This window comes from Sorex fumeus, unplaced genomic scaffold (assembly GCF_029834395.1).
Source record: "Sorex fumeus unplaced genomic scaffold, SorFum_2.1 ptg000265l, whole genome shotgun sequence".
Lineage (NCBI taxonomy): Eukaryota > Metazoa > Chordata > Mammalia > Eulipotyphla > Soricidae > Sorex > Sorex fumeus.
Genome location: NW_026606322.1, coordinates 42,112,231 through 42,136,436, shown reverse-complemented (window position 1 = coordinate 42,136,436; position 24,206 = coordinate 42,112,231). Strand labels below are relative to the sequence as shown.

At 36.1% G+C, this 24,206-nt stretch overlaps 1 protein-coding gene across 1 annotated transcript in view; it reads right to left on the bottom strand.

Moving 5' to 3' along the window:
• Positions 1-24,206, bottom strand: part of TMPRSS15 (transmembrane serine protease 15) — a 132,772-nt gene that overhangs the window by 23,359 nt on the left and 85,207 nt on the right. Inside the window, exons 17-21 of the mRNA XM_056109423.1 lie at positions 21,531-21,641; positions 20,186-20,315; positions 5,335-5,430; positions 2,649-2,698; positions 2,195-2,369 (exon numbers count right to left, since the gene is read on the bottom strand). Of these exons, the coding sequence (XP_055965398.1) occupies positions 2,195-2,369; positions 2,649-2,698; positions 5,335-5,430; positions 20,186-20,315; positions 21,531-21,641 (562 nt within the window). The remainder of the gene's footprint in view (positions 1-2,194; positions 2,370-2,648; positions 2,699-5,334; positions 5,431-20,185; positions 20,316-21,530; positions 21,642-24,206) is intronic.

The window sequence follows — 24,206 nt, the reverse complement described above, 5'->3', positions numbered from 1 at the left end:
ACAAAAATCCCTTTAGCTCAGAGCAATAATGAAGTGGGTAGGGCACTTGCTTTTCTTCCAGCTGGCCCAGGTTTAATCCCTAGCACCATGTATGGTCCAGAGCACAGCCAGGTAGAGAGGTCCTTAACACAGAGCCAGGAACAAAGATTTAGGACTGCCAGATGTGGATCAAAAAATAAAACACACGTGCTTTTTTGCCATTCGGATTTCTTCTTTGAGAAAGTTTCTGTTCATTTCATTGCCCCATTTTTGGATGGGGTTGGATGTTTTCTTCTTGTGGAGTTTAACCAGTATTTTGTATATCCTGGATATCAACCCCTTGTCAGATGTGTATTCGGTGAATATCCTTTCCCATTCTGTAGACTGTCTTTGTATTTTGGTCACTGTTTCTTTGGAGGTGCAGAAATCCGAATCCGAATGGCAAAAAAGCACATGAGAAAATGCTCTACATCATTAATCATCAAGGAGATGCAGATCAAAACCACAATGAGATACCATCTCACACCTCACAGACTGGCCCACATTCAAAAGAACAAAAGCAACCGATGCTGGCGTGGATGTGGCGAGAAAGGGACACTCCTTCACTGTTGGTGGGAATGTCCACTGGTTCAGCCCTTCTGGAAAACAGTATGGACGATTCTCAAAAAATTAGAAATTGAGCTCCCATTTGACCCAGCAATACCAGTCCTGGGAATATATCCCAGAGCGGCAAAAATGTATAGTCGAAGTGACATCTGCACTTGTTTGTTCATTGCAGCACTCTTTACAATAGCCAGAAACTGGAAGAAACCTGAATGCCCAAGAACAGATGACTGGTTAAAGAAACTTTGGTACATCTACACAATGGAGTACAATGTAGCTGTTAGAAAAGATGAAGTCATGAAATTTACATACAAGTGGTACAATATGGAAAGTATCATGCTAAGCGAAATGAGTCAGAAAGAGAGGGATAGACATAGAAAGATTGCATTCATCTGGGGGATATAAAGTAACAAAGTATGAGATTAATACCCAAGAATAGCTGAGATCAGCACCAGGAGGATTACTCCATAACTTAGAGGCCAGCCGGGTATCCTAGAGGAAAGGGCTGTTCAGATAGAGAAGGGAGCACCAAATAAAGGATGTTTGGAGGATCCTCCCAGGAGGGGAGATGCATGTAGAAAGTAGACTATGGACTGAACATGTTTGCCACTCAATGCCTCTTTTGCAGACCACAACACCCAAAAGGAGAGAGAGAACACAGGGGATTGCCCTGCCACAGAGACAGGGGGGATGGGGGGATGGGGGTGGGAGGGATATTATCCATGGTGGTGGAAAATGGGCACTGGTGGAGGGATGGGTATCTGATCATTGTATAATTGAAACCAAAGCACAAAAAATTGTAAATCTACAACTTTAAAAAAAATAAAATAAAATAAAGGGAAAAAAAAAAAGTAGTGAAAAAAAAAAAGTAGACTATGGACTGAACATGTTTGCCACTCAATGCCTCTTTTGCAGACCACAACACCCAAAAGGAGAGAGAGAACACAGGGGATTGCCCTGCCACAGAGACAGGGGGGGATGGGGGGATGGGGGTGGGAGGGATATTATCCATGGTGGTGGAAAATGGGCACTGGTGGAGGGATGGGTATCTGATCATTGTATAATTGAAACCAAAGCACAAAAAATTGTAAATCTACAACTGTAAAAAAAAAATTAAATAAAATAAAGGGAAAAAAATATAAATAAATAAATAAATAAATAAAAAAAATAAAAAATAAAACACACACACACACACACACACACACCAGTGTTTCAGAGATGAGGAAGAGGCTGTAGTTTAGCTATTTCAAATGCATAGAACCAGAAGGCTATCTATAAAGGGTTTTGTTATTTAAAAAAAATTATTGATCACATTGATCTAATTAAAATATGTCTAGCACAATTTATACATTTCTCATTTTACCTCATAATGCTTACCCATGGATAAGTTAATTTTTCTATTTTTATATGTGGAAGGAATGGAATATTTGGTATGACTCTGTAATGGATGAAGAACGATTCTTAATTGAACTTTAATTTATACATAATTGTAATGGGAAAATGATTGGAAAGATTTATGTCATAAATGGAAGGAACTTTCCCCTAAACAATGGCTTCTGAGTAGGCTAGAAATAGGGCATCTCACTAAGGGGCGCTGTGACGTCACACTCACCCGTACAGGCAGTGGGCAGCAGACACCAGCCACTCATTGCTGACAAGAGAAGCGCCGCAGAGCAGTCTGTCATTATAATACAGAGCTACGAGCCACGGCCAGGCTCCTTCTTTTGCATCATTTCCTCCAACAATCTTGGGACCGGTTTCTTGACCCACCATTCTTTTCCCACAAGCTATTAAAATAATTAAAGAAAGAACATCTGTTTTACTTTGGCGGATTTCTCTGATCATAAATACTGAGTGGATAACTACAAAGAAACTTAGGGTGACATGCAGGCTCTAGAATTTAAGTTAATTTCTTTCAAATACAATTTTATTTATTTTTAAGTTTTTATGGATACTTAGGTAACAGAGCTACCATAGGATTAAATTTTATGATTCTTATGTACACTACACTTTAGATTCTGGAAATTTAAAGATCTAAAGGTGACTATGGCAAAGTATTTACTTACGTTTATGGTTACATTGTAATAGAATCACTGAATTCTGTGAACACTCTTTACTGTAATAAAAGAACATTTATGTTTCAGAAAGTGTACTTCTTACATGTTAATGCAATAGAGTTTATTACCCCATATTAAACAAAGGATTTTAAATCTATCAATGCATGAACTTCAGGGAAACTAAAAAAAAATCTTAGTCTAAAGATGAATAGAGCTGACTTTGCAACCTTATCTTTGCCACTTACTCTTTGTGTGTAATATTGGATAAGTTGCTCAATACTTAAGACTCAGTATTGAAAAAAAAATTTCACCAGTAAAATAAGTGCATGTTTATTGGAATTTTATGAGAAGTAAAAATCATTTGCAATAAATTTTTGTTGTGCTTGAACATCATGTGCTTGCCAAATAATAGTCTTTGTGAGATTGTTTGAACTAACTTTTGATTTTATCATCCTTTTAGGCAGACTATGTTTCAGAATTTCTACAATACCTAACTGTATGTGAAGATGTGAATTGAATTCAGGGAATTCAATAATGAATGAATCACAGGTCCTACTTTCTAAAGAAGCAGACACGTACATAGATACACATAAAAAGAAAGTGTAGGCATAAATAATTAAAAAACTCACCGCCTATTTAAACATTTGAAAAGCAACCTTTTTCCACAATGCCCCAAATTCTATTTTAAATTAAAACTTTAACAAAGAAAAATTGTCTCAAAAATGTTTTATACTTACCAACCACTAGAGATCAGTGTAATACAAGGAACTAAAGGATTTCTCTTACTATTTCCTAATGTGAAACTGAAGAGACTGGTCACATTAAACACACATACACACACACACACACACAAAAACATATAATACACACAATTTTCTTCAAACACAGTATAATGTAGCACATCAAAGAAGAGATTATCTCTTTAAAAGAACATGAACATACTTATTATAAGGACATCAAAGTATAGAATACGGACATTTTTTGATAAGTAGGAAATATCCCAGCTATGGTTTGAAATATACGCATAACTAAGATGTTTGTCCACATTTTATATTATTTTTTTCTTTACCATTTTAATTTTATTTATATATTTTTTGTTTGCTTCTGAGCTTCCCCTGGCAGTTCTACACTCAGGAATCACTGTTGGCAGGAGTTGAGGGACCATCTAGAGTCCTGGAGACGGAACCCTGGTCAGCTTCCTGGAAGGCAAGCACTGTATCTACTACACTATCTTTCCAGTCCTTTCATCCACTTTTAATACTTCTAATGTGTAAATAAAATATTCTCAATACTCAAACTCTTCAAGACTTACAGTTGTAACATGAATATTGGAAGGAACTTATAAGTCGCTTTTTCACTGGTTTTGCTTCCTTCCTAATGACTAATGATATCAGTCATGCACCAGTAAACATTCAGATAAAACATTTAATGGCAAAGTGTTTGGGTACTAAAAATATTCTTTTACAATTTGCTTTATTGGTTAAACTCATAAAAACTAACTTTTTATGAAGACTTGAATAATTATACAATTAAATCTTACATGATTACATATGTTAAACAAAAAAAAGGCAGAGCCTGGCAAGTTACCCGTGTCATATTCAATATACCAAAACGAGTATCTATAATGGGTCTCATTCCCTTGACCCTGTAAGAGCCTCCAATCATTGGGAAAGACGAGTAAGGAGAGGCTGCTCATATCTCAGGGCTGAGACGAATAGAGATGTAACTGGAGCCCACTCGAGTAAATTGATGGACACCGGGATGACAGTAATACAGTGATACAGTGAAACAAAAAACTACAAGCTGATGCACCAGCAATTTCTTAAATTCTTGTCTGTAGATGCAGCTTCTTTTTGTCACCCACAGCTGGACTTTAATGGGACTGAAAAATTCAAAACCCAATTTCAACCAAAAAATTCCATTAATTTCAAAGCAAGAGAAATGATATAATCTAAGCTAAAACATCATCTAAGTTAAAACATGCTAGAAAATATTTCCTAATCCAATTGTTACTGACTTAGGAAAAGTTATTGCTCATTTTTGTTTTCAGATCACACACACCCTGCAGTACTCAGCACTTGCTCCTGGCTCTGCACTCAGGGGTGACTTCAAGTTTCAGGGACCCTATGCAGTGTTGGGGATCAAACCCAGACTTACTAGTGTCTTAAAAGACCTTACCCATATTACTTTCTCTGTGACAATTATTTAAAAGCAAACAGGGTTATGTATGCATGAGTGCAAGTCTGAAAATTTTCACTTAAATTCACATTTTATTTATGAAAAGAAAAATAATATCACTAATTCTTACCCACTTTTATCTCTGCCTTAATGGTAATTTACGTTGTTCTTATTGTCAGATCAACATGAGACCTATTTATCCCAAGCCCTTGGCCCTGTTTATCCCACTGGTAGAGTTTCTTTGAGAAGATTAACTTTGGAATCAGGGAGCAGAATAAAAAGGATAAAGAATCAGTATCAGTATGCTGAATCGGTGTGACTGTGCTAGAAGTATATATCTCAGTCTTATTTGATTCTCTTTCCACACATATTGGATAAGATAGTATTTGAGTTTACATGAAGAATAAAATGTTAAATAGTTTTCAAGATTATACATTAGAATTACAGCCTAACCAGATTCAATAGCCTACTTTCCAAGCCATACATAATAAATGCAAGAACAGATTTAGAGACTCACCTTGGTGTTAGCAATAAATTGCCATTAGGTGCTGGGCTTAATGTTACAAATGGTCCATCTCCAGTAGAGATAACTGGTGTTGATGAGTTTTCATTTCTATTGGTGAAAAAAGTACATATAATGCAAAAGCATAAACAAAGGACCATCCATAGTGAAATTTCTAAGTAGTTAATGTTGTACATGCTGAGGGAACACTATGGATATCAATATAAAGAAATTAACATTTTAATATGGAACAAAGTAGCTTGTTATCAAAAATATAATAAAATCAGTAGGACAATTATACACAAGATCATTGAATGCAAGATTTATTTCTGCATATTGTCCCTGTTTTATTTGTAAGTTAATATATTTTTAACAAAGTTAAAATCAGTAAATACAAAGCATTTGTTTTATCTGTTTTTTTCACTAGCCTTTTCTGAAGTTTTGCAAATTTTCATAATGATCTATTTCAATAAGTGTCTCATAGAATTTATTTGCTGCAACCATAATTTGTTAAGCTCTTTATTGAACATAAATTAATCTTTTAAAAAGTATATATTGCCTACGAACACACTATAAAAGGACTCAATATTTAGCTGTCTAAACATTGCTTTATTTTTGATATTTAATTTCAAAGCTTAAAAGGCTCTAATTTAAAGCCAGACACATGAAATCGCTCTAAAAGAAGTGTATAGACTGAACCTGTAAGTGTTCACAGGTGAGGAAATGTAAGATGAAGAAAGCAACACCTTCATGTGACAATGCATTAAGCTCCTAGGCTTTCTTTTTGCTGAAAATGTGTTATATCTTAGCTCTCAACTGTGAGCCTTAATTGAAGATTTCTTTTGGTATCCTGCCTCTTTTTCCAAAGGCTCAGCTGGGAGAGAATTTGAGAAGTTCAATTCTTAATCTTTTTTCCTGACCTTTATTTATTATAAATTTTAATCTTCATATAAAATTATGACTTTGGGGGCTGGAGAGAGTATTAAAGTTATTTGTTTTGTGTGTGACTGATCCTGATTTGGCACCCTATATATGCCCCTGGCATGCCTAAGAGTCATCCCTAAGCACAGAGTTAAGAATGAGCTCTGAGCAAATGGGAATGCCCTGCCACAGAAGTGAGGTGGTGTGGGGGTGGATGGGGTGAATGGAGTGGGGGTGGTGGGAGGGATACTGGGATCATTGGTGGTGGAGAATGGCCTCTGGTGGAGAGATGGGTACTTGGTCATTGTACGACTGAAATGTAAGCACGAAAGTTTCTAAGTCTGTTACTGTACCTCATCGTGATTCATTAAAAAAAATTAAATTAAAAATTAAAAAATTTTTAAAAAAGAAAAAAGAATGAGCTCTGAGGATGTGACCCTCACTCCCATAATAAATGTAAATAAAAACTTTTGATAAAAATGTTCTGGGTTCTATTTTCCTGTTATAGTTGATTTATCAGGGAGATTATATGGCTCTTTTAAATTTCTTTTCAGTAGCATAGAGAACTAATCCATTGAATCTCCAAAAGAAAGCTCATTGTCCCTTGTAGTCACCACTGACCTTTTTTCTATCTGTATATAGGGAATTTCCAAGAAGCACTCTCACCAATTATGTGCAATAAATAAGAGTAAAAGAACTAGGTAGATGATAATACTTCTCTCTTTCTGGTAAAGCATCATTCTTATATAAAACAAAATGAGCCTCTAGTCTCTTTCATCAACTGACCAGAGAGGAAAAATGGTGGATATATTTCATGCCCCATAGTTTAGCATCCTGCACTTCTATTTTGTTATACAGATAACGTCAAGAATCCCAAGTGATAGTAATTCTTTTAATAAAATTTGAAATTTATTTAACAATGGAAAATTTATTATTATTGTTAGATAAGAAACTATGTCTTCAAAGTTAGCAGGGAATTTTTTTAAGTAAGCACTAACAGTTCAAAAGGAATTATAATTCATCATACTAATCTTGGTTTTGAAAAATATCAAGAATGCCCATTGGATATAATAAAACTGATCTAGGTACATTTCCTATGTCTGCAGTTAGCATAAGAAAATGTAGATGGCAAATGTGTCTATATCTTTGCTGCAAGAATAAAGTTGGTGGGTCTTAGTTACTCTTCAAATTTTTTTTAATTTTCTCCTTTATTGATTGTTTTGATAAAGTGAAGCAGTATTCATATCTCAACATATTCCATTTGGACAAAGGGGCTGTTTTGTGCTGAAGGCAAAGAAGATACAGCAGATTCAGGGAAAAACTTTTTATCTCTTCCTTAACTGCCTGAAAGAATTTAGATGAGGGCCTGCACCAGGAAGAGAACATACCATAAATAAAAACTCTTTATCAGATAGCTTTATCTGCATGGAAAATATCTGTTTACCAAAAATTTATTCCTATCATCTTCCCTCTCTTTCAAACCCCAGGTCCTTACCCTCCTCTCCTTAGCACAGAATAACACAAAACTGCACTTGTTCTATTTTTTTGGAGTTTCTTTTTATCAAAATGAGGCTCTGATGTATATAGAATTGCATTAGGTTTTATTCTATTCATCTGTTTTAGTTTAGTTTTATTAGACTAATCACAGAATCTAGAATGGAAGACAGAAACAATTTCCTTCCTATCATGTTCCATGTATTCTTCATGTTGCTGAAGGATTACATACGTTGGGCAGTCATCTAGGCAGTTTTCTGTTACTGACTCCATGAACAATGATTTTCAAAAACAATCAGAAAGTATTAGCTTCAGTAGAAACTGTATTAGACATGCAAACTGACCAGATCCATGAGAATGATCGAATCGGGGTTGAGCACTAGGCAAACTAGATAATCTAATTTGAGTCTATTCCTAACATTTTTTTTTTTTGGCTCGGGCGGGGCCAAATTTACCTGTGCTCTGGGTTTACTCCTGGCTCTGGCACTACATTCAGGCATCACTCTAGGCGGATCAAGCCCATTTTGGCCATGTGCAAGGCCAGTGCCCTGCCCCTTCTACTATCTTTCCCTCTCCTGTTCCTGTTTTTTGCAAAGAAGCTACCTGTTAATTTTTGCAACCATCAAGATTACAACTTGAATTTGTATGTTTTCACTTAATCACTTAATCACTTAACTTCCCGTTAGTCGTCGATTTGCTCGAGCGGGCGCCAGTAACGTCTCCATTTGTCCCTGTCGCGTGCTAGTGTAGCCCAATGGCATCTCTTCGCTCCGGGAACATGGAGGGCCTCAAATCGATCGTTCATGACCTTGACAAAGAAGTCTGACCATCTGGTAGGTGGGCGGCCACGCGGTCTCTTGACATCCTATGGGATCCAATCAGTAACAGCTCTAGTCCAACGGTCGTCTTTAAATCTCATTACGTGACCAGCCCATCTGATTTTCGACACCTTGGCAAATGAGACAGCGTCCCTGATCCTTGATCGTCGATGGATGTCAGAACTCCGGATTCGTTCTCTCATTTGAGTGAAACGTGATATTCCAAGCATAGCTCTTTCTATTCTTCTTTGGGAGACCTGAATGGCGTTCTCATCTTGTTTGCGTAGGGCCCAGGTCTCTGAGGCATATGTTAATGCAGGAAGAACAGTGGAATCAAAGAGATGTGCCCGGAGCCGGAGGTTCTTCGTCCTCTTAGCTATTTCTTCGACGTTCTTGAAGGCGTTCCAAGCCGCTCTCTTCCTCCTGCGCAGCTCGGGTGCCAGGTCATTTGTCATGTTGACCTCTCGACCTAGGTACACATAGCTGTTGCATTCTGAGATGGTCGTTCCATTGAGAGCGAATGGGGCGTCAGGAACAAGGCTGTTTCTCATAAACATTGTCTTCGTAAGATTCAGCTGTAGTCCTACCTTTCCACACTCACGGTCAAAGTCGGCCAGCATTTGTGCCGCTTGGCTGATGTTTGGTGTTATTAAAACAATGTCATCAGCAAAGCGGAGGTGGTGTAGTTGCCGACCATCTATCTTCACTCCCATTCCTTCCCATTCCAGTCGTCGCATGATGTTCTCGAGGGTGGCACTGAAGAGTTTTGGTGAAATGGTATCACCCTGCCGCACCCCTCTCTTGACATCAACGATCACTTCTTTGTAGAATGGTGAGATCCTGGTAGTGAATCCGCAATACAGCTCACGGAGGATCCTGATGTATTGGGCTTGAATGCCCTTATTGGCTAGGGCTTCAATGACCGCTTCCGTCTCAACAGAATCAAAGGCCTTCTTTAAATCAATGGGAGTCTCCCGGTGGACGATTCCACAACGAAATAGACCACATCATATTCAATCGACGGTTTTGCCTGACTGATGTCGCTGTTGTCCCAAAATTTCGAACGGGATCGGACCACCGTCTCCTTCGTGCAAAATTCTACTTCACAGAGCGGGGAGAAAGGGCTGCAAAGTTCAAAAAGAGAACTCCCAGAACGACCACCAACTGGGAACTCTTTGGTACTATTGCGGCAACATGGGAAGATGCCATTGTTGACAACATTGACGAGGAATACGATCGACTGGTTCAGCACCTCCATGAATGTGCGAGGAACGCCAAGAGAGAGATAGCCACAAAAAGTCGCCTATCTTCGAAAACTCTTGAGCTAATTCGCCAGCGTGGTTTGGCGCATGCCTCAGGCAACCGCAAGCTAACGTCCGAGCTTGCAAAGCAGTGCAGAGATGCGATCAAGGAAGACCTCAAAGAGAGAAGAGCAGAAGTACTGGTAGATGCGGCAGAAGCCGGGAAAAGTATTCGTAACGCCCGCCTGTCCTTCGCCAACTATAAGACCAAGATGACTGCCCTCCGACGTCCTGATGGATTCATCACATCCTCCAGAACGACAATGGAGAAGATTATCCATGACTTCTACTCAAATCTCTTCGATAGCCATGTCCACTTGCCGACATACCAAATTCCACAGGGTGGGTATGTCGTTCCCAACGTTCTCCCTTCCGAAATCCGACACGCCATTTCGTCAGTAAAGACGCAAACAGCACCCGGCCCAGACAAAGTCAGACCTGAACACCTGAAGAACCTGCCGTCAGTACTCATCAATACACTGGCTCGGCTCTTCACTCGCTACCTGTCTGAATGCAAGGTTCCATCTCAATGGAAAACCAGCAGGACCGTACTACTGTTCAAGAAGGGAGACATCCATGACATTGGCAACTATCGCCCGATCTGCCTATTGTCTGTCATCTACAAGTTGTTGACTCGAGTCATCCTGAATAGGATTGGCAGAACACTAGATGAAGGACAACCATGTGAGCAAGCAGGGTTCCGCAAAGGATTCAGCACCATCGACCATATCCACACGATAACCAAACTCATTGAGGTTTCTCGGGAGTTCAAAATGCCGCTCTGCTTAACGTTCATTGTATGTTTTAAAAATTCTAAACATGTTCCAGCTCTACATAATTAGAGAACTTTATCAATCATTTACCTAAGTAGGCAGTCAGTTGAAGTTTGGAATCAGAAGCACCCCAGATAATATTACTTGGTTGACATGCTAATGCCTCCTGTCCATAGATTTCTAACATTTATTTGCTAATTATTTAGTTTACATTTATTTAGTTTAATTAAGGCTCTCTGTATTCATAGGGACTTTGCACTCTGTAAGTAGGAAACATAATGATGCAATCAATCATTGTTGATTTTGGTATCATAAATAGAATCTAAATACTGATAGATAAATTCACAGAGATAATGAAGGGTATCTCAAGGCATCTTGCATAATGTTAAATTGACTTCTTTCCTCAGCTGTTCTTACGGGTCCCCTCTTTGTCTAGCTCTTCAGACTGTACTGACTCTCATACAAATTCCTTGGTGAAGCTGAAATTTACTAGAAGTGTTTTAAGCTTTTAGAAACAGACTCAGGGAAATGAAAAGGAATAATAACACATGTTGCAAATGCTGTAGTCAGGTCCAGTAGCTCATTTCACACCCAAAACGCTTAAGTTGTGGATGGAGCCAGGTGGGATTAGTTTGAAAAAATATTGGAGAAAGATGGTCTTCCTTCTCATATGAAAAGGAAAGAAGATGATTTGGCAGGCCAGAAGTTTGGGGAAAGCATTTTAGCAGTCAAGGGGAAGTTGAATAAAAGGAATTTGAAGCAGAAGTTGGCAAAGCATCCTACTAGGGAAGTGAGGACATGTGAGCAAACAGGTAACTATCATGATGGAATTGGACACATTCCAACTCTAACTGCTTTTCTCTTCATACATTCACAGTACATGTCTAGTCCTCACCAAGAATTATGATAGTTCTCAGAAAACAGGTGAACTTTATTTTATATATTCATATCTCAACCTTACACTTTCATAACACATATACACAAAATGGACTAGAAGAAAGAGTGTCTCCATCTAATAGTCTTCCTTTGTGCAAACCATTATGTTAGAATGAAAGAAGTTGATGGGGAAAATTGTAGTAGCTTTCTTTTATAAGACAGATATGATGATTTTAGGAAGAATGATGTCTCTGAATATCTCTACCAAAAAAATCATGGCTGAGAGAAGTGATATTATGGGTAAATATTAAACAGACGTGATCTCTATGGACAAGATGGTCTTAATCCCATGGAGGGTACTCTTGACTAAATTTTTTACACTATTTTCTCAGCTATTATTACGGTTTATGTTTTTAAAGAGGTCTATAATTTTTTCACACTTTTAGTGAAGTTTCCTCCTTGTAAGTGTATATTATTCATACATTATTAATAAGAACTATATGTTAAATTTTGACATTTTCATCATGAGAAATCTATGGAACTCACACACACATATATTTTATTTCAGAATAAAGATTTGTGATCTTCATTTTCCCTATTTTTGGTCAGCTTTCAGCAATTTCAGACAAAAGAATAGCTCTATAGACCCTGTATATTATTTAAATTGCTTCCTTATTTCTTTGGACATTTTTTTATCCACTTGCCTCTAAATCTGAGTTTTTTATCCACTTGTCTCTTAATCTAAATCTCTTTCTTATAAATCATCTAAGTTTCTTGAAAAGCCATGAGTATAAAGAAGGAAAGTCTCCTTCACATATTTATTAAGAAATAAATGTGTGAAAATGAAAACAAGACATCTAATTTGAGTCTATTCAAATAAGAAAGGAAGGCAGAAGAGAAAAATATCTAAAAAGAGAATGAAGGTATTATATAATTATATAAATCTTAGCAAAAGTTGGTCTTAGTTTTATAGAATAGAGCATTTACTAAATATTATTTTAAAATAGTTTTTAGAAATAAAAACCAAGAAATAAGAAAACAATGGTGAATTTCACGGAAAGAATGTTTTCCTTTTCCCTTAGTTGTCTATTTCAGCATATTGGAACCACTCAACTCTCCAAAGAACTCAAATCTAAGGAAACTATAAAGATATTGGGTTGGTTTAAAAAACTGTGGTGTATGAAGAAACAGAATATGGGGATAACAAATGTCCAAAGGCAACAGACACTGGAAACTGCTCTCCAGTATAAAGTTTGCTACAGAGAAACTTGGAAAGGGATTAGGATGGGGATTTGAGGGGACATTGGAGTAATGGTGGCAGAAAGTGGACACATAGGTGTAAGGTTTGGTACTGGAATAGTTCAAGTATGAAATCTTACCAAAAACAATTTGTAAACCATAGTGCCCCAAATAAAAAATATAAACCAAATACAAATAACCCCCACTGTATCTTATTTTTATGTACAGACAAATACTTATCTGTTGCAAAAAATTATTGGCATACCATAATTTTACAAAACATAAAAAAACTTTCTTAATCTTTTATGTAGGTCATTATTTTACAAAACATAAAAAAACTTTCTTAATTTTTTATGTAGGTCATTATATTCTTAATATGTCCTTGCTATATCTTCTATATCTCCCTGGAAACACAAAGTACCCATTGATGCCTAGTAAAATAAGAGATAAAGATAATAAGAATTCTTCTCAAAATGAATCAATATAAATAAATGACAGTTCACATAAAAATGATATTATTTAATAGAAAATATCTGCTATACTCAGATGTATTTTTGGCAAATGGTTCATTTTGAATGGTTCGATTTGCTCGAGTGGACCCAGTAACGTCTCCATTGTGAGACTTGTTGTTACTGTGTTTGGCATATCAAATACGACACAGGTAGCTTGCTAGGCTTTAGGAAGCCATAAAAACACAATGATTACCTCTGCAGAGATAGGTACATAAAACCATCTTCCAAGGTGTTGGAATATGATAAAGATACTTGGAAATGATCACTCTGGATAAGTACTTCATACTGAAAATAGGTAAAAGGCACAGCATGACAACCTCTTAGTATCTCTATTGCAAACCACAATGCCCAAAAGGACAGAGACAGAGAGATAGAAGGAGGGAGAGAGAAAGAGAGAGAGAAAGAGAGAGAGAGATAATATTGCATGACTGAACAGGTTTGTAACTGTGTATTTCATGGTGATTAAATAAAATAAAATTAAAACAAAACAAACCACAACATCTCCCTTAAGGACTTCTGGCAGGGAAGAATTAATTAAGGGAGAAGGGAGAATTTTAATTGTTTTACTTAGCTTTTTTGGGTAACTTTCCTAATTGAACTGCTTCTTTTTTTCTTTTCTGAAAGTCCTCTGTGTTATACAAACCATTAAAAGATGACATATGAGTCATCCAGTTTGCTGTCTCTCCCATGTACAAGCAGATATTCTTTATAATAAATTTTTCAAGTTTTCTCTATATTAATATACCTGAAGCTTGATTATGTATCTGTTCTCTTTAAGAACCCCAAAGGGTACACAATATACCTTTTGTAGTCTAAACAATATGGATTCAAACATTTAGTGGAAAAAATAAAAAAATGAATTTCTCCAGGCAAGAAATAAAACCAGCTTGTGATTGGTGATAACCTAGCCATAGACGTTTTCTTTGTACCTTATAATGAATTCCTTATTGTAGTCATTTTACATACTCTGCTTTCTTTTCTGCTATTGTGGGAAACATATTTTCTCAGTAAAACAGGTTAAGACTGACTGGTGTCAGAACAACAAACTAAGATTTGGGTTTTAAGAACCTCTGGTAATATATAGTACTGTCCTCCCATTCATCGATTTGCTCGAGTGGGCCCAGTAATGTCTCCATTGTGAGACTTGTTGTTACTGTGTTTGGCATATCTAATACGACATGCGTAGCTTGCTAGGCTTTGCTGTGCAGGCAATATACTCTCGGTAGTATATGATGATATAAATGTGGGGTTGTAATATGGATGAAAATTAATTACATCTTTATTGTATCGGCCTTTTTTTGAACTTTAGTCTTTTCTTCCAATAAACATTTATCTGATTAAGACAGCATTATTAACAGCACATACAGTTTTGTCACCAAAAGAAAGTCCAAAGTTATCTTTGCTTCACATTACAACTGAAAAATTCATCTAGATATATAATTTATGCTCATTCATGTTAATGCAGTAAGCATTAGACCATTAGACCACTGATATATCTTATTTAATACGTTGGTAAATTCAGAATGCAATATCATATATTCAATATTTAAGTTATTGAAAATAATTTATTTTAGGCACTTAAAAGTATGACCCTAAGAAGTATAGATACATAAGTTTCACTGAATTACCAAAAAATTATTAAGACACAAAAAAAGGGTAAGAATATATTTTCTAAGTAGTGGTTCTCAAAGTTTACAAAGTATCACAATGATCCAAAGGACATATTCTATTCAAATGCAAGTCAAAGGGCCCTGCTAGTGACTCTGATCAAAAGTTCTGAAAGGCAGTTACATAGTTTATATTTTTATGTTTATAATTGAAAATATAAATCTAAAAAAAATTATGCAACCTAACTAATGACGATGCTGCTTATTTGGTCCTAAAATTAGAGTTGGGACCCACTGATTACTCTGAAAATAAGTTTTTGGGTTCCAGACTAGATTTTCTTAATTTAAAACTAGTCTCATAGGCAGCTGAGTTAACTCTTGAATTACAAATCAGAGTGGTTTTATTTACTTCATATCTGCCTTCAATTCCTAGTCTAAAGCAAGCATCATTATGTAATCACTCTTTCCCCCAATCCTGCTACATAATAAACTTATTAAAGATGAATCTTAGAAAGTTAGTAAGTTACTATTGTTTGATATTAATTTTTCTCATCTTATTTTTTGTTAATGTTTCCAATTTTAATAGGAAAAATAAGATTTGTAATTTTATTCAAGGCAAAAACTAAGCTTTTAATTTCGTGAATTTAATCAAGAAAACTAATTTTTACCAACCTCTTGCCCACAGCTCTCCCTATCTATCCTATTATAGCAAAATGTGCTCAATTTATAAAACAAAAGTTCAACCAGAAAATATTATTTTATAATTTTATATAACATTGACCAAAAATAAAACATTTAATGTTGGAGCAGCTATTCTCATTAATTCTTGTCTTTGGCATTTTGTGTAAAATTTTTTTACACCTAGCTAAAAATTGGGGAATTATGATAGGGGGAAAAAATGGGGAAATATAGACAGGAGAATGAATAGAAGTTTATCTGTCTACTAACTTCCTAAATAATATGAAATTGCTTTATTTAAATTTTCCAGACCCTAGTGCTAAATTGTGGATAGAAGGGCTATAGTGTTTCAGTCAGTTAGTTCTATGTATTTGGAAGGCTTATTAAAATGTATTTTATCCTTTATCCCCCAAAACTTTCCAACTGCCTCTGAAATGGAAGAACACAGAAGTAATTCCATTTCTTATTTGAGTCTGAGAATGAGAGGCTCAACTTGATGTTTCTGATATTTGAAATGAAGTTCTCTTGTATAGGATTATTATGGGATTTAAAATGAATAGCAACTTCTCATAGGCTCCCTAATAGGGATGCATATAACCAACTCTATTTTTAAGACATGAACATTTACTAAATTCTGTAAAGCTGTACAGAGCTGATGACTTTTAGGTTCTAATGACTTAGCAAGGCAAATCAACTGCAGAGTTCATTTATTGCGTTAGTAATAGGGTAATGCCTTTCCTAGAAAATATCACTTGAAAAATCACTACCCCTAAATTTCTTTAACATTTATTCTTATATGAGTATAAAATGTTTTCTTTCATACTTTTATCAGAGACCATGAAAATGTTATTCAAAGTACTGTTTTACTTATGCATGCTATAAATGGCACAGAATGAAAATGTTTCATTTAAAAAAGGGAAGGTGGATAAAATCTGCCTCACATGATTTACTAGAATCTGCAGGGAATTGCATTTTGTACCCTATCTGCATAAATAATCTTGAGCAACTATAGTGCCTTCTTAATAAATTGACTCCTAAATTGCTTTCCATTGTAGCTAACACATCATTTTTAAACTTGCTAACTTTTCTTTCAGTTACCATGAACCAGTCGAGACAAATTCTCATTAAGGCTATAACTTTCTTTCAATTACTACAGCACTATGGAGACTATTTAATAAGTGCAAGATCAGAGATTAAAGTCTTTACAGAGATTACCTGACTCATTTCAGGGGAAAAAAAGCAAGTGCCTGACGTTCATCTGAGATACTATGTCTAGAGAGACAGTGATATGTACTACTTGCTTTACATTAGAAAAATACAGTTCTTTATGCTTGTCTCTAGCTGCAAGGAAAATGAGTCATAGGAAATGAGGTCAGTGAACTAGAGAATAAAATCTGGCTGAAGAAGAAACATGTAAATAGATAGTACCTTTGAGCGGAACTGGCTGTCATCCACTAAGCACACACAGTTTTCTAGGAAGCCTTCTTTGATATACCCAAATTGAGTAGGTCTCTAATAGCACACTGCAATTGTCCTAATTTGTCATATTTTATGGTAATCATCTACAGTATCTACACTACTGTCACCACATTTAAAGCAAAATCGATGTCTTAATTATTCATGGAACAAGTACAACATCACTACTAATTCTTAGATTGGTAATTCGGAGGTAATCCGAATAACGAATTTATATTGGCAACTGCCAAAAAATAATAAAGATGTATGTTCGTTTTTTAGTATATTGTCTCATGAAAATGCAGGAATGAGCATAATGCCCAAGAAACCCAATATGTTTCTTTTGAGTTCGCTAGAAATCAAAAAATTGCTTCCAACGAAAAGATAATCATTTTTATTTTCATATATAATTCTGTCCGATCCTCTATATCCTACAGGGATTAGTTTATATTCAAAAACTTGAATGAAAAATGCTTTGTAAAGAGTTTTATAATCAAGCTTTCAGAAGGTGCTGAGTAGAAAACAAACTCTTGTACAGTGAAAACCCAATCATCCAGAGCACTGGGTTCATCGGTTGTGGAAACAAGGTCAAGATACAATCTCCTCAGCCTAATCTTTACACACTTAGTTCTGGAATATATGAAAACAGCTGCCCAGCATCACTGGCAATTTTTACTAGTGAGAACAAGTGACTTCACCTGCATGAACTTGCTATTGAACCAAAATCAAAGAGAAAGTAGGACCCGGAAATCCATGCCACTTACCTAGTGCTTTTCTTGAAGTGAGGATAAGTAAACAACTGTTAGTCCAGTGTATTTTGGACTCTTCATCAAAACTCTTTGTTCCCCCAATAACCCACCCTTCTGCCAGCCTCTTTAAGTCTGAAATCTACTCATGTTGAAAAGTGTTCACTACAATACGAGATATAACATAAAATAAGAGGATACTACATATAAACTTTCTGACTGATACACACAAAACAAATTGATGATTTTTAAAAAATGTATGATTAACTCCCTTTGTTACTGGCAGAAACATCTTTTAATTGTGACTGAAATCAGTATGATAAGATTTGAGGCTAGGGAATTAGCACTTTCAAAGAATAGCATTTAGGATTGAAAAGTTCTCAGTCCAACTGCAAGAAATTATGAGGCATGCCTAAAACTTCAGCTGGGCCCCTGATACCTTTTGCTGTGATAAAATGTATATGCTGTGATTAGGTGTAATGCTTGTTATATGCAGTTCAAATCTGCCACTATAAACTACTGTGTGCAACTTTATTTTTAGGTGGAAATACATTTTTGGTGAAAAAATTAATTTTGAAATTGTATATCTAGTAAAAGGAGTTTGTCATAATGACTAACAATAAATGAGAAGAGTCCCTCAAAATAAAGTTATGTTAGAATTGAATTTGATTTGATTTTGAAATAGTTGAGAAAATTACCAAATACTGAGGGTTTGGGTAGATGTGAAGTTATATTTCCCTTATAACTTTATAAAATATGTTAGAAAAAATAGAAAATAATTCTCCAGTTCAGAAAAGAAAGATGATGATTTTGTAATTGAAAAACTTTTAGCATATATTTAGATATAATATATGCTAATAGATATAATCTTGCATATTCAAATTTTATATATAATGTATAATTTATTTATTTAACAAGTGTTTATTTAGTTTTGATATTTTGAGATAAGACTATATGGGGGGCTGGAGTGATAGCAAAGCGGGTAGGGCATTTGCCTTGCAAGTGGCCGACCCAGGTTCGATTCCCAGCATCCCATATGGTCCCCTGAGCACCTCCAGGGACAATTCCTGAGTGCAAAACCAGGAGTGACCCCTGTGCATTGACGGGTGTGACCCCAAAAAGCAAAAAAAAAAAAGATAAGACTATATGTTAGCGATGTAAGAATGAATCAGACAGACATGTCTTATTATCGCTTCATAGCTGGAAATAGTCAAGCATATAAAAATATTGTGATATTAATGATAGAGTAATATTTGGTCCAATATTTTTCCTATATCATGAGTTAAATGATAATAGGTAAATTAGATTTGATTGAATTTTAGTTTAAGAGAAATAAACTTTAGCTTAATGCCTTTCATCTTTTATCTCCTTATTAAATTGACAGGAAGGTAAAAATAAATATGGTGAGGCTAGAACGATAGTACAGTGGGTAGGGCATTTGCCTTGCATGCGGCTGACCCAGGTTCGATTCCAGGTCTCCAGAGCAACACCAGGAGTAATTCCTGAGTGCAAAGCCAAGAGTAACCCTGTGCATTGCCAGCTGTGACCCCAAAATCAAAATAAATAAATATGATGAATTATATATACATATAAATGTATACATATATAAATGTGTATGACTTATTATTGGATGATATTTGACTGGAGATAGAATAAAATTTTGTTGACACATTAACTAGAATGGTAACATATTAAACTTGTGGAAAGTCTTGAAATTTTGCATATCCTTCTCACGATAGATAGACTGCTCTAAATTTTCCATAAGAAATATAGTGATCATGTTGCAAATGCATAAGAAAAACATGTTTTCTGCAGTGCCCTAGTGATTATACAAATTAAGATAGAAAATATAATAAAACATTTAATTTAATTAAAATTATAATCTATAGTAAAATTTTAGTAACTTGAGAAATGTTTATATATGAGAGCTACAAATAAAAATAATTATATTAAATAATAATTTAGGATATATTTCTAAATAGGAATATATTATTCAGAAAAAGCTATCAACAATGACTAGATAAAGATAAAGATAAAGGACCTCCCGTTGTTCGTCGATTTGCTCGAGCGGGCCCAGTAACGTCTCCATTGGAGACTTTGTTGTTACTGTGTTTGGCATATCGAATACTTCACTGGGAGCTTGCCAGGCTCTGCTGTGCGGACGAGATACTCTCAGTAGCTTGCTGGGCTCTCCGAGAGGGGCAGAGGAATCGAACTCGGGTCGGCCATGTGGGCTGCGTGCAAGGCAAATGCCCTACCGCTGTGCTAGCACAGTGGTATCAACAATGACTAATTTTTGAAAATTTAATCATGACTTTAATTTTATTTTATGCATATTTCTATAAATTAATAACTTCTGCAAATTATAAATTCATAATAAGTTAAATTGGATACCAATTAAAATGTATAAGAATCTCTTCAAAAAGAATTAAGGGTGGTTACTTACCCTAGTCCCAATGACTGGCAAACATTATTTGAAATCTGAGTGGTCCAGTTATCAGCACAAGTTACATGCCATGTATTCTGAATTCTAAACTGCACTAATCCACTGTTTCTGGTTCCATTGAAAAGACGCACTAAAGAGACCATAAATAGGGTCAATTTGACCTAAATTGATAGAATAAATTATATACTTTAAATGTGCAGGGTTCTTAGAATTTTATCTAGAAACTTTTTTTAAGAATATATTTTAAATACTAATTCAACTTTAGTACATTAATTTTGTTCTTTTATTTTTATAAAAATGAACAATGCAACGTATCTAAGTTCTATATAGTGAATTTATATAAATGCACTACATAAGCAGAAAACAATGCTATATGCTACACATGTAGTCTATGACTGAAGATATACCCAAAGTGAGCCTTCGCTCTCCCCCGATGACTTCCATTAGAAACTATTTTATTTCCGTTTGTTCTTTTGTTACAAGTTTTTCTTATTTTTATTATTCGCACCATTTTATAACCATTCTGTATAAACTGTTTAGGCTACTTGTGTTCAGGTAGGGGCTAATTCAAGCTAAACTAGCCTATCTCAACAAGTAAAACATCAGGTTAACAAAATTAGTCTACTTAAGTAGGTTTTATTCACAAATGGCATACTGTTATTCTGCAAGTTAATGTTATTCTACATTTTAAAAAGTTGAGTAGAGTAAGAGAAACAGCATTTGGATTGATAGAGTATACCAAAACTTAGTAGGAATGTGATCTTTGGAAGTTACTGCTATGTTAAGCCTGTTTCTTAAAATTAAAATAGAGTTAATTTTTATTTTAAGCTTGTTTTATAGCACATTTACAGTGTGTGACACATAATAAGTACCATTACATATTTGTTTAGAGATAAAAATGAGAAGTATTTACTTATGATGTTATAAGCAGACTGGCTGGAATGAACACCAGCAAGACAGGATAATGTGCTGAAGAATCTCTAAAGGATCAAGATTAAGAAAATTAGTTATAAATACGCATGCGTGTATCTCTGTATATAGAGAACAGCGTACAATGGTCAATACAATTGGGATTAGGTTCCTGGGATGAGCTATTATTTTTCTTTGATAAACTGCATTCTACTAAAGAGGCATTGTTCTAGACATAAAGCTATTTCAGTAGCCAGATTTAATCAGAAAAGAAGGCTCTGTGCTGTTTTTTCTTAATCTGAAAAGCTAATACCACTGGACATTTTCATATCTAAAAACATCAAAGCATTTCCTAGTAAACAAAATCATAATTTCCTTCTAACACAAGTATAATCAACTATAGATGTAAAAGCATTTTCCTAAAAGTAAAACGTACCACAATTCTCTTCATCTGAGCCATCCTTACAGTGTGTTGAACCATCACAGAGATTGACGAGAGGAATACAGTCTCCATTCTTGCACTGAAAACTATCTTCCCTGCAAGGCTCTATGGGGACAAAATATTTACTGTTTAGGAGAAAGAAATGGCAGACAGATGACTTTAATGTGTATCTCCTGTCTCTGCTGTGTAGACATCAATCCTTTAATGCGGCACACAGCCAACGTGGTTTTAATTTTGAATAGGACTATGTATCCTTAGTTGCTCAACTGCTTCAAACATAGGGCTACCAAAACCAGAGATATGAGTTAAGTTGATTGTGGATAAAAGCTTCATCATATCCTTTGAAGAAGACCAAAGAGATGGTGGACCAAAGAGAAGTTTTAAGAGATGGTTGGCAGTTTTTTGAACATACCTATTTCTTACAATCTTTGAGTTTCACATTACTAAACACGTTTACCCCAGAAGAATATACAAGAAACAACTACTTTAGCAAGCATAGAGAGATTGCTTACTTTTATCCCCAGATAATATGCCCATACTTTTATTATAGATGTGAAAGTCGCCTTTTAGTGGAATTAAAGTTGGACCAGACTAGAAATAGTACCTAAATTATAATGTGATCAAGAGCAGATAAAAAACAGAAGGAACGTGATGAGCCTTGATAAGGAAGTGAGTGGACCAACATGCAGTTTGTAGTTGTTTTGAGGGTTTAAGTCCCCGCAAAGCCATAAATAGAAATACTTCTTATTTAAATGGCAGAGGTACTCCTCACTTCATGGGAGTGGGGTTATTTCTCATAATATTTCTGATAATGGATTTCGAGGGTTTGCTAGAGGCTGACAGTAAGATCCCAGTGGCATTTGGATTTTCTAAGAAGGAAGATGGTAGCTCTGTATGAGGAAGTGACGTATTTGACATGCCAAACACAGTAACAAGTGTCACAGTGGAGATGTTACTGGGCCCGCTAGAGCAAATCGATGAACAATGGGAGGATAGTGATACAGTGCTACATAATTGGTTCATAGATAATCATGATAGGAAAATGGAAATATTTGATAAAAACAAGGAACAGAGAAAATTACATTTTTTCAAGAGCTAGTTAACTACAAAATATTATAATGTACCCAAGAAGACAAATATGACTTAAAATTATACTAATTGCTACAAAGTTGTCCTCAATGTATGATGACCAAATAAAATGCAGCCACAAAAGAATTATTTCAGTAGACTTAGCATCTGGAGTCTAAAATTTTAATACACTGACAAATACTATCAAAAGCTAGAGGTTAAATACAGCTAACTATATTTAACTAAAAACAAAGATAATGATCTAGAAATTATCAACATCTACGTATTTTGTCCAGCAGAGTCTCCTGCCCCCACGCCTGGCTGTCCTTACCGGGGACCCTTGGAGGGGGGCGGGTTGACTTTCCCTCCCTGCCCTGAGCAGAGCCCCAGCAGCTGAAGACCTCCAGAACCCTGCCACAGCCATGCTTAAGATCACTTTCCACACGCTAGGACAAGCCTCATGCATGAAGGAACCGGCTGAGGAACCCAGGTGTGAAGGACACGGCACTGAGAGCTCCAAGCCTTATTGGATTGAGACTGGGCCTCCTCCACCCAGATCCACTATCTTCTAGTAGCTAGGCGTTACAGCCACAAACTAACCCCAGCCCCACTGTGTAATCCCATCAACGGCCAAGCCAGAGACTATAAAATCGAACTCCCAGGAAGCGCGTGTTCACATTTTTGCCCGGGAGCCCTCTTATTGTCTAGTTCTCGCTCTCGGAGAACCTGGAAGGCTACTGAGAATATCCTGCCCGCACAGCAGAATCTGACAAGCTCCTCGTGGCATATTCGGTATGCCAAAACCCACTAACAGTGATGGGTCTCATTCCCCTGACCTGGAAAGAGCCTCCAATGTAGCACTTTCCTGATGCTAATGAATGCTAGAAGAAAAGGAGAAAAGGTATCCATAAAAATTAACTGCATTTTTCCCACGTGTCGGTCAGTGCATGGATTTTATTTTGGTCCCATAGATGCAGGAAAAGATAACTTTGAGATCTGCCTTTCTCTAGCACCAAGAAGAAGGGTAATGAAACCTGATGGACAGAATTTAACAGCTGAACAAAGTTAAAAATGTACTCCCATCCCTATAGTGAAGTACTTATGGGGCTAGGAGGGGGAAAGTATGATTTAAAGAACCCATAGCTCTGTTCTATAAATGAACTGGCATTTGTCTGGGAATCATTTGTTCAGGAGTCAAGACTACAGTGGCAATAGTTATCTGCCCCCCACCCCCAATGCCTCTTCTCTAAGAGTTTAACTGTTAGAAGGTAAAGGTAAAGGTAAAGGCCCTCCCGTTGGTCGTCGATTTGCTCGAGCGGGCCCAGTAACGTCTCCATTGGAGACTTTGTTGTTACTGTGTCTGGCATATCGAATACTCTCGGTAGCTTGCCGGGCTCTCCGAGAGGGGCGGAGGAATCGAACTCGGGTCGGCCATGTTGGCCGCTTGTAAGGCGAACGCCCTACCGCTGTGCTATCGCACTGTTAGAAGATGGAACAGAAATAAAGTAGAAAATAAGCCAAGAACAATACTTTCATCATCATTAATCTTAAGTGTTCGCCAAGGTTTGTGCATGAGTTGAGAGACAGAAGAAGCTTTGGATC